Source organism: Botryllus schlosseri, chromosome 5 (assembly GCF_051294905.1).
Source record: "Botryllus schlosseri isolate E-star chromosome 5, Bs_hap1, whole genome shotgun sequence".
NCBI classification, from domain to species: Eukaryota; Metazoa; Chordata; class Ascidiacea; order Stolidobranchia; family Styelidae; genus Botryllus; species Botryllus schlosseri.
Genome location: NC_137240.1, coordinates 8,815,727 through 8,827,816, shown reverse-complemented (window position 1 = coordinate 8,827,816; position 12,090 = coordinate 8,815,727). Strand labels below are relative to the sequence as shown.

Below are 12,090 nucleotides of genomic sequence, written 5' to 3'. Positions count from 1 at the left end.
TAACGGACGGAATGTATGTGATTTACGGAATTGGAAAGACGATAACATCTTCACTGCTGAATAGTTACCATCGGTCGCAGTTGCCACGTAGCCTACTTCAAAAGGTGGTCCATAAAGATGTACCTCAACTTAACTGCTTCCACTATTACGAAAACAGATTTTGAGGCAAAACTCCTTAGAACTTGCTTTAACAAGATTTGAAATGTAAGAAGTATTTTGGGGACAAGTTTGCATAACTCATATATGACTGAAATTGTAGGGACAAGTTTGCATCACTCATATATGACTGAAATTGTAAAGAAGCTAATTATATTTTCGAATATTGCACCTGTTTTTAGCGTCATCAGTCATTTTGTGTTGGTCGCGAGAAAATATCTTGCAATTACAGAGGTAGCCATTCTAGCAAACTCCGACTAACAGCTAAAAGTGTACCCGTTATAGATTACCAACCTACGGATAGATTCGCAGCTCGTCGTCACACTTGAAATCGCCGAGATGTCTACTGCCAAGCCGACTAAAAGCAGCATAATCGGTAGTGCTATAGCTGGCGACCCGGACGCTCAAATTTAATAGAACTAGTCTTATTCGAAAGGTACTGTCGCACTGATTTCGAAAATAGAAATTAAAATCGTGTCATGGCAATGGTACCACCCTGAAATAGCCGCCGACGTCTAAAAATCGAAACTGTTCTGAACAATCGGTCGACTAAATTGGCCGTTGTCAAGGACATTGTGTTTCGGCGGTCCGTTTGTTCAGAACAATAAACTTTGACGGCTATCACGGAATGATTCCATTGCCCTGATCGGATTTTACTTTCCATTTTCACAATCACTGCGACACTAGGTTTCGATTAGGACCAGTTTTATTGAATTTGAGCGCTCGGGTACCCAACCCTGCTGAGAGCTGCTTTTAGCCGGCTCAGCGGCAGAGTTCTCGGGGCGTATTCGAGTGTGGCGACTACAGTTGCGCATCTATCCGTAGGTTAGTAATCTATCTATTTTTTCAAACTACTCAACTTGAGTACTTCCTCGACCTTTTCCTTTCTACTTCCACTTGAGTGACCACATTGATCCCTTTCACCGTGTCTGTCTGCAAATGTTCCGAACCTTTTCAAACTCATCGCCCCCTTATCAATCTCGAAACAAATTTTCACCCCTCCAATTTGCGGACACGAAAAAGATGACATGTAAACGGGATATTTATTCACTCGACTCTGATCTCTGGTGAATTTACTGAAGAAAAGTTATTTTTTCGAGGTGGTAGGTGCTCGGAAAACTTGTTTCCACGTCTACTTTCCGTTGTGATGACCTTTTTTTCGCATCATAATCAGAATAAGCCAGAATATCTCACTGGACGTTCTAACATTTTCGCCCCCTTGTTTCTCGAAATCGCCCACGTTGGGAACCACCGGTCTAGTGTCTACTTCTACCTTTCCAAGTACTTGCGCAAATTTCCTGAACACAGATTTGGGCAGTTCCGCTGTAAAGCTGCTTTGATTACTGCTCCGGCAGTTTTTTGGAGGCAACCTGGTTCAGCATAGGGCTATTTCACCGCTTTCTCATTGTTGCAATTGATAAAGTGACGGAAACGCGTCCAAAGCCTACTCTATGCTTAACAAATCAAGCTTCGTCGAGGAGACGTAGTCTATAATTGCTGCGCAAGCATTGCGAGTGAGAAAACACTATTTGAGAACGCGTAAAGCTGACTACCTATGAATGTATCTGTAATGTAGTGTATATGAATGCATCCTAGAATAAGACACAAATACACTCCGTATTGAAGTAAAACAGGTACCTGTTCAAACTTGAATAGAGCGAACGCCGGGGCGCTGTCCTTGGCGTACATCACTCCGATAATAGAATAACACTGAGTGTTGAAACAGGCGTCTGCGAAGCCCAGGAGCAAACCGCAGCCGACTGCCACAATTTCACTGCGTTAAAAATACCACTGGGTCAGTAGCTCGCAATCGAAAGGCTAGCAGTGATAGCGTAACGGTGATGCGTCTGGCTTCTCGATCGGTAGGTCGTGGGTTCAATCTCCGGCCGGGTCAGACCAAAGACGCGAAAACCGGTAACCGTTTCTATCTCGCAAGGCGCTCGGAGGAGAAAAAATGGTGGTGCAGAGCAGATGACCTTCCTTACAGGTCGTATCGGATCGCCATCGTCAAAGCATCTCGATGGCACAGGCGAAAATAAATCTCTCTCTCTCAGCGAAAGATTGAGAATTGGGGTTAGGTGTTGAATCTCTTGATACATCGGTAGAGATGGCAGTTTTCGATGTATCCCTTGAAAAGACACTGCTCTTTCACTCGCATGATTTGTTGCTTTTAAACGGTGACAGCAGCACTTTGCAAGTCTGCCACTTAAAAAAGACTATTTCGTCACATGAACGATTACAACAGAATTTTTCCAGCCTAACAATAATCCTACCCCAAGAGAACACTAAACTTAACTCAAACTAAACAACGGTAGCCATAACCAAAGTCAACACCAACCCTAACCTTACTCCAATCCTAACCCAAGCGAAAACCAATGCAAACCCATATCATTCAAAACTTAGCCCAGCAAATGTACATCCCACCCCCCGCCACGAGCATGACACGCAAAAGCCCGTACTAAGCGGCACCTACTTGGGTTGGATGTACGCGGTGTCGTGAGTGTCGCCCAGAGGGGCGTTATCCGGTATGTTGAGAAACACGAGAAAAAATGCCACGAGATGGACCGTGAGTCCGAGAATGACGACCACTTCCCGTCCGATTTTAGCAGTGGCTTTGCCGAAGATGCCAAAAGTCAGACCGCCTGAAACAATAGACAAAAACAAATGACAGGTTACAACGGCACCCAACATTTCATGACAGATATGTAAAGGTGAGGCTCAGGCCGTAGGTCCTATTACACATTGGCAAGCAGGGCTGTGCGCAATGATTCGAGCAGGCCTACGATATTAATTCAAATATTTATTCAAATTTTTGGAATAATGAGAAACGATTTTTTCCAGCGCTAAAATTAGACATAATGTTGCGCCTAGACACTCACCGAGTATCTCCCCGACGCCCACAAATATCCCGGTCAGCCCGACCAGCTTGACGGTGTCCGGCCCGAGTCCCTTCGTGGCGCCCACGCAAGTCGTGTAGACGCCGCTGAAGAAAGTCAGCTCCAGCCCCGTGTAGAAGAAAGTGATGCTGAGCAGGAGCATGTCGCGCGTGGCAAAGAGCTTGAGCGCGCCGACTGACGGATAAAAAGAGAATGCACGACATAATTATTAGAGAATCGCACATTTACGCTAGAACAGTGGTTCCCAACCCTTTTGTCTTCATTCCCCACTTCAGATTTACTCCAAGCCTTCATTCCCCACTACCCAAAATTTCTGTGATTACAGAGCAGCTATTTGCTTGTTTGAGTACACAAGACACACAACCACACCAGTACGCAATACAATGGCCTATAACTGCAACATAAAACGTATGGTGAACCGATACCGCCAACCCTCCAAATTTTCCGAAAGCGTTATTTCACGTCATACTGGTCGTGCTGGATGCGTTTGTGACGCCAAGATAGGTTACCCAGACTTAAAAAACGATATTTTGTGAACAACACACGCAATATAATTTTCGATACAATACATTACAGTTACCTGGTAACGGTAATTGCGCATGTGTCTCCGTGAATATGTAGACTGTCCTGTATAAGGTGTTTACCAAATGCGTCTATTCCCCACCAGAAACCATTGTATTCCCCACCAGTGGGGAATTCCCCACCATTTGGGAACCACTGCGCTAGAACATTATCGATTAGTGATTTTTAACACTTCTTTAATGAGGGCCGTGGATTTGACTCAGTTTACCTCCTACTCCATACATTTTCAATATGCCGACTCTGACTCCAGCTCCGACTTCTAATATTTTGTTCACATTAGTCCGACTACAACGCCAACATTCCTGTAAATCTACACGGAACACGATCCATTTATTCCATTTTAGATATTATGATTACCAAGTGAACCGATGAGGTGCAAGGTGCATTTTCACGAGCTACGCAAAATGACTTACGGCAACTACAACACAAATAACCATGATCTTCCAAAATACAGTCAGTTGCCATGATACATGGGCTATTTCAAAAAAGGATACAAACATACCCTAAAAATCCTTTCTACTTCCATAATACCAAGTGCAAAAAGTTTTGCATAAAAACTGTTACGTAGAATTGTAAGTGGATTAAACGCATCTTCACTGGAGAAGGTAGCGCATATCGGCAATGCTATCTCAAGTACGAAAAAGTAGAGGCACTTTATAACTGACCACTTCTGCCAACGATCAGCGGTCACCCAACCACTCACCAAATGCCTTCCAAGCAGCCTTTCCGGCTCCTTCCCGAATTTCCGGTTCACTGTCGAGAGAGATAATACCATTTAGAAAATCAGTCTCAACACCGAGCGTCTACGCGTACAAGATAACAACACAACGGACGTGATCAAGGATGGAAATCGATTACCGGTACACTTACTTCTGCTCTACGAGGCTGGCGTCGGCAATTTGCTTTAGCTGATCGGGATCGTCGCTTTCGTTCGTCAATTTGGCGTAGCTGGATTTCGGCGACGTCCTCAGGAAGAACATCAGTAAGGTTCCGATGCCGCTTACCGCAGTCAGCACGATGTACAGTTGGATCCTGTCGTGATCTGGAAGCAAGGATAGCAAAATACAAGGGTGGTCAGTTATTTCTACTACAGAAGTTTTTCAGAGTAGGCCTACTTTAGTAAATTTGGCCTAGTTTGACTACTTACACGGGTGGCTGTGTTTATCGATCACCTCGAACTGTACTTAGGGGCTTTTTGGGTATAACTACTTACTTTTTCCATTTTGTAAAGCATGAAGTAGTTTTGGAATCCTCACTTTTTCGAGTGAAATTGAAACAAGAACAAAGGGAAATAGCCCCTACATCGCAGTAACTGAATACATTTTGGAAGGTTACACCTATCTGTCGTTCTAAATCAGCCACAAAATGCTGTTCAATAATGGTAGCCTCTAAGACATATATGAACAAGAATTTTAATTCCGATCGTTTTCCCAACATGGAAGTCTTGAAAACTCGAGTTATAAACAGAAATAGAAGTGGTAAAAAATCATGAACACCCGAGGAAGTAGAACAAGTAAATGAATGTTGGCACCAAGGGACGATATAATGAAAACTGTTCAATGCAACTGAGCCATGAGCATTGCGGTATATTGACAAACAAGCAAACAGCCACAGCAAAAACAATGCATTGAAATTTGTTTGTGATCACATGACCGCATCCGTTATGCAAACATCTCTCTAAGATACAGTACACACCTGTTATCGACGATTTGCCTTGCCACGCGAAGAATTCGTAAAGGTTTCCAAACAGGAGGCTGCATTGCAGTAGGGCCCAGAAAATACCGCTGTTCCTGCCCATGGTGGAATCGTCGGAGTTCACGGTCAGGAATACTCCCTGCCCCGTCCAAAGCACTGTAAACAAAAAATACAGACAGCTACAGAGGATAGTGTGACAACTGGTAAAGCATCCTAGCTACAGCATTTCAAGAGTTGAAAAATTTATGGCAGCCAAACTGGGTTCTGTGTTTGCCTAGCTTGACCTTTGTTAAATGAGCTGAATTTAAAATAAACACTCAATATATTCTGCAGTGACCCTTCCAGGGAAACCCACTTACATACATGAAGTTTTCTAGGCGTTTATTCACTAAAACCATGGAGTACTTCACAAAGAATACAAACGGTTAATGAAGCCAGTAAGAATGACGAAATGCTTACTACCTGGAATAAAGCTAAGGACAGGCTACACCTACAGATAACACTACATATTTCGATTCCAATTCATTGAGTCCATAACATTGGCAGTTGACAGGAGTCTTTTGCGCCCGGGTCAGATCATGTCAAGTGATCCAAGCCATATCCCCCACCATCTCGAGCCGACATGAAAATTGGCATGATTACAGAGCTTTGTTTTCTGATTTCAGAAAAACAAATTTTGTGAAAATCGGTCGAGCACAACCGAAGATGTGGCCATTCAAAAATTGCAGTTTTTGTGATCGCTCAAGCGGAAAAAATGTCCGAAATTTACACATGTAATTGAAATTTGCTATATTTTGGTCAAATTGAGGTTGTTGAGGGTGAAACTTCCACACTTGGTCATTTACATCCTACTTGATACTTTGCCCCCTTCTTTGACACCTGGGGTTGCATAGTCTGACCTTTAACCCCGTGAATCTGTTAATGTCTTCAAAAATCACTCATGTGTGACGTCATATTTAATTGCAAATATCTTTTGGCTGAGAGGTGATGTCATCAAGTGTTAGGTGTCATTGGAAAGCTCTTGACAAGGACTTTCAAAATCAACAATAACTTTCCTCGCTAAAGAATCATTATATTAGAAAAATTTGTTGTAAAAAAGTGTTGAAAAAATATTTGTATTTTGAAATGTTATTACAATTTTACTTTTACAGGCTGCACGGTATTGGATTAAGACTTATGTTTGTAGTATGGATACTTGTAGTATAGGCTCTGTTTTGGAAGCTGTTTGTCACATAAAGGCCTACCGATATCAAAAGCAAAAATTAGTGTCACTGGATGATCTAAATGATGAAGAACGAGAGCTTCTGAAAATCCGGGTTGGAGCAGAATGCAACATCAATACTAGTACCGGTGCTGATCTTCTGACTACTGGTACAATTTGCACGTTTCACAAGTATAAATTTCTTGACACTTATTCTGCATCATATAAATCCTGCTGTGATGTATTTGAAGGCCACACAAGACCTATCAAAAAACAACTAGGCATCATTTCTTTGAACTGGTTTAAACGAATTAAGCACCACGACAGTAGCTTGAATATAATTCCGGGCAGGAAACTGTGCAACAATTGCAGATATAAAATGGAAAAAAAGCTTGAAGGCAATCCTGATACATCATTGAGTACTAGTGGAAGTGAGTTGGAAGAAATACAATCACAGTTTGAAGCAGATTCCTCACTATCATCTCTAAATAAGAGTCTTCATGCTGTTGGTGAATCTCCACTAAAGCTGCATGCTCTTTCTGGTAATCGGAAAATCAGATACGGCAAAAGAAAATTAGAAGAATTGAATCTCAATGTTAGAACAAAGCTTGCCACGGTTTTACATGTTGATGAGATTCAAGAATTAGTAGAGACGGGAAAAGAGGAATATGAAAATGAAGCTGCTTTTGAAAATATCATATCAGAAATGAAAGAAAAAATCAGTAGCCCTAATTCAACAAGAGCTCAAAAAATTCAAGTCTTAACAATGGCTCCAGAAAATTGGCCAAGAAAGAAAATCTCGGAAATTTTTGGAGTAAGTGAAAGGTTAGTGAGACATGCGAAAGAGCAACGAAAAGACAATGGAGTTTTTTCTTTACCACCACCACGAAAAGGGAAGATGCTTTCAGATGAAACAATTGAAACAGTTGTGAAGTTTTTTGAAAACAACGAACACAGCAGGTTGATGCCAGGGATGAAAGACCGAGTTAGCATTAAAAAGAAGGTGTATAAACAAAAACGTCTACTTTTGTGTACTCTGAAAGAATTGTATACCTTGTTTAAACAGCAAAACCCGCATGTGAAGATTGGATTCACTAAATTTTGTGAATTGAGGCCAAAATGGTGTGTTAGTGCAGGATCATCTGGAACACATGCAGTATGTGTCTGCACCATACATCAAAACGTTGTTCTTATGTTGCATGCTGCCCACATTGAAGAAACTTATAAAGATTTGCTTCAATTGTCAGTCTGCAATATTGAAAACAGAGACTGCATGCTGCAGCGTTGTTCGAACTGTCCCGGATTTGAACCAGTTCAGGAATTACTCAACTCAAAATTTGAAGATGTGGATGAACCAATTTCTTTCAAACAGTGGGTGTCAGTTGACCGAACTGATCTTATAACTCAAACCTTATCAGTAACTGAGTTTATTCAATTATTATTGAAAAGGCTTGCGAATTTAGCACCACATCATCACATTTCGCATTCACAGTCTTTATATTTGAAAAAACGTAAACAAGATATGGATCATCAAACAGCTCTTGTATTAATGGATTTTGCAGAAAATTACTCTTTCCACATTCAGGATGAAGCTCAGGGGTATCATTGGACCCACCGAAGTTGCACTGTGCACCCAGTAGTTTGCTACTACAAGTCTGCAAGCAATGAAATTTTGCATTTTAGTCTCTGTTTTCTATCCGAAGAGTTGTTGCATGATGCAGTCATGGTTTATTTGATTCAGCGTAAAACAATTCAAGTTCTCAAAGCAACAATTCCCGATTTGGACAATATTGAATATTTTAGCGATGGTTGTGCTGCGCAGTACAAAAACAGAAAATCTTTTTACAATTTGTGCAAGCACAATGATGACTTTAAAGTGGACGCCGCTTGGTCCTTTTTTGCCACCAGCCATGGTAAATCGCCATGTGATGGAGTTGGTGGCACTGTCAAAAGAGCTACAGCAATGGAAAGTCTGAGACGCCCACTGAATGATCAGGTTTTGAATGTGGAAGGAATGATGTCTTATTGCGTGCCAAATCTTCAAAAAATAAAATTTATAAATTTGCTCAAAGACGAATTGGATGCTACAAAATCTTTTCTGGAAACTCGATTTCAGCTCGCAGCCACAGTCAAAGGTACTCGAGCCTTTCATCATTTTAGGCCATTGTCATCAACAAAGCTAGGAGCAAAACGTGTCAGCCAAGATGAGCACTATGCGTTGGAAGTTGAATTGAATGAAGACTCTGAAAACCAAGAACACATCCTTCAAAGTGAAATTATTCAAAACCAATTTGTATGCGCGGTTTATGACAAAAAGTGGTACATTGGCATGGTCATAGAGTTGGATAAGCTAAACAACGATGCTTTGGTTAACTTCATGCACCGTAAAGGTCCATCTCTGTTTTTTCACTGGCCACAAAATAAAGACTGTTGTTGGACACCATTCCAGCACATTTTGTGCACAGTAGACGTTCCTTCTTTAGTCAATAGTCGGGGACAGTATGAACTGTCAAAAGAATCAAAAGTGAAAGTGGATCGAGGTTGGGAAAAATATCATAAAAGATAAATGTATCTGATGTGTGAAAAGTAATCATCGCTGCACAATATAAAAACTACAAAACCCACAGGACATTGATGTTTATTGTCATGCTTAGTGCTGATTGTCACTCAAATCTATTGTGTAGACACAAAAAATATTGTATCTCATCATTGTGTTAATTTGGAATTCTTATATGTTTATGAAGTATTTTGTGTATTCACCACAAACTGTGCAGCAAAAATTCCTTCAATATTTGAAAATCGGTTTGTTCTATAAGTACGCAATGTGAGAATTTTTCATTAAAACATGCTATTTGCAGGTTAGTTTCATTGCACTCTTACGGTGTGTAATGGTTCTTTAGCGAGGAATGTTATTTTTGATTTTGAAAGTCCTTGCCAAGAGCTTTCCAATGACACCTTATACTTGATGACACCACGTCTTAGCCAAAAGATATTTGCAATTAAAAATGGCGTCACACATGAGTGATTTTTGAAGACATTAACAGATTCGCGGGGTTAAAGGTCAGACAATGCAACCCCAGGTGTCAAAGAAGGGGGCAAAGTATCAAGTAGGATGTAAATGAACAAGTGTGAAAGTGTCACTCTCAACAACCCTAATTTGACCAAAATATAGCAGATTTCAATTACATGTGTAAATTTCTGACATTTTTTCCGCTTGAGCGATCACAAAAACAGCAATTTTTGAACGGCCACATCTTCAGTATTACTTGACCGATTTTCATAAAATTTGTTTTTCTGAATTCAGAAAGAAAAGTTTTCTAAGCATACCAATTTCCATGATAATCTGAGATGGTGGGGGCATAAATTGAAATTTTTCTGGATCACTTGACATGATCTGACCCGCCCATGAAACATTATAATGACATATGGAAAGCAACATAACAAGATATATTGCATTGCTGAGGGTCAAAGTATACTTATTCATTAATTCAGATGCGATCAGTGTTATCTCGAATTGTAGTCAGTCCGAATGGTTACAGGGCATTGCAAAATTGCACTTGTATACAAGTGAAACGTCAAGTAAACCTATTGCTAAGCACCACCACAATTGAAACAACATAGCCCGAAGCTATTTTATCATATTTTGACCAATCTCGGTAGGAGTATTCTAATTACAAATTTCTTACCAGCAGCTCCAATCCCTATCAATACAGATCCTGCATAAAGCGTAGCAGTGATAGGTTTGATGAATGTTGCGATATAAAGTCTAGGAAAAAAAAAGCAATAGATTGCGGTAACTGACAGAGCGACGGAACACACATAGGCTACACGACATGTCGACATCACATTCTATACTTACGTATAAGTGAGGGCCGATATAATCATGGAATACTTTGCTCCAATGGCTGCAACGATTGACGGAGAAATCCAATTGGCGGCGGCAAACACCGTGTATATAATAGCCAGACTGCGAAATACATTAGAATATTTATAATCAGGCACTTGTGGAATTGATGAAGAATAAGTTATATTAAAGTTTCTTGTGATAAAATACCACCTAACGAATTGTGTCCCATAATCTACGTCCTGATTTTACTGGGCGTACTGCTTAGGTAGCCTATGGTACCATTATTTCAGCAGGCAACTCACCTCGTGAATCCATCACCTTTGTAGTCTGTATGATTTGTCTTATAGCTATCCAATACTGTTTGCTGAAATAAGAGTGAAATTAGTTAGGGATGTTGGTTGCGAATATGAGTGTGAAGAAATATAGCAATAAGTATATAATCAGCCTGCCATGCCGGGGACACATGAAAAATTGACAATACTTTACTGTTGCCATTAATAACAGTTTTTAAACGCTCCAAATGTTCTGACATGGTTTCTAAAATGTTGTCACTCAATCAATATGTGCTATGGGTACAAAGCAATAGGCCTACCGCCTACACATTCACTTCAGACACAAATCGCAGTAACACATATAGCTTATATACCCTATCTTATTTATGAGCCTGGGACGACATATACAGACACATTCGCAATATTACCAAGCTGGTATGTTAAGTCACTTGTGGGTTCTCAACATGTTTCTGCCGCTATCCTAATCCGTGGCGGCAAGTTGACTTGATGATTTCATATCCCTTCAATGAACCCATGTCGCGATTTTTCATTTTTATTTATAATATATTTGTTTTGATAACAAAATAAAATTTGTTTGATTGATTGTGGTTTGTGGGAATGGTGGCGATCAAATTGGTGATTTAGAATTTTTTGGGAACTTCAAAGTTGAAGTTGCATATCAACAAAGTTTACACTGTTGTTTTCCTAACAACAGAAATGACAAACAAAGATTGTACCATAAAAGAGACACAAGGGGGAAGGAATATGTAGCCCATCCATGCTAGATTATATGATTCTTTTAGTGCACACCCATAATCTGAATTTGAATGTTCCATGTTGTAATGCACCTTCGTGAGGAGTCAGAATAACTGTGCTACACTTATTGACTAAGATTATATCAATATATCGCAAAGGAACTCTTCCACCTGTCACCTTAGCTCCGCCATAAGACTTAGACACACTCCTACCCTACTTTATAGGCGTACTCTTTCTTAATTGGCTTTTGCAAGTGTGGAATTCAGAAACGGCATTTGTAACGGTGTCCGAGTTCACGCCTAATCAGTTTCACATAAGTCATGGGTCGGCCGAAGTTGATGCATTATGAAGATGACATGTATAATATAGCGGAGCTGGTAGGCCGCAGGCATACTGGAATCAATGTGTAGGTCAAATTAATCGTGTTACACTCACTCACCTCTGCCATTCCACAGGTTTGAAAACCAGTAAAAACCAACATGAACGTAACTCCCAGAAGTAGGACATTGTAATTTTTCACTCGTTGTGAGAGCATCGGCCTTTCATCGTCTGTCACTTCCATCTTGATTAATCGAGAACAATAGACAACTGATCATTCACGGTTAAATGACAAGAGCTGTGTTCATTTATAAAACATAAATTCAATGTTGTTAATGCTTCAATATTCAAAATACCACAAGATTG

General features: G+C 40.4%; 1 protein-coding gene across 3 annotated transcripts in view; it reads right to left on the bottom strand.

The window, feature by feature from the left end:
- The window catches only part of LOC145438933 (UNC93-like protein MFSD11), a 17,985-nt gene extending 5,895 nt beyond the window's left edge, over positions 1-12,090 (bottom strand). For 2 of the 3 annotated variants that reach the window (XM_080316330.1, XM_080316329.1), the window contains exons 1-9: positions 11,846-12,090; positions 10,681-10,742; positions 10,391-10,498; positions 10,218-10,297; positions 5,331-5,486; positions 4,506-4,677; positions 4,339-4,388; positions 3,036-3,227; positions 2,630-2,798 (exon numbers count right to left, since the gene is read on the bottom strand). In XM_080316330.1, coding sequence (XP_080172456.1) covers positions 2,630-2,798; positions 3,036-3,227; positions 4,339-4,388; positions 4,506-4,677; positions 5,331-5,486; positions 10,218-10,297; positions 10,391-10,498; positions 10,681-10,742; positions 11,846-11,968 — 1,112 coding nt within the window. In that variant the 5' untranslated portion in view covers positions 11,969-12,090. Of the gene's footprint in view, positions 1-1,794; positions 1,931-2,629; positions 2,799-3,035; positions 3,228-4,338; positions 4,389-4,505; positions 4,678-5,330; positions 5,487-10,217; positions 10,298-10,390; positions 10,499-10,680; positions 10,743-11,845 lie in introns of all 3 variants that reach the window. The other variant, XM_080316328.1, reaches the window with a different exon arrangement.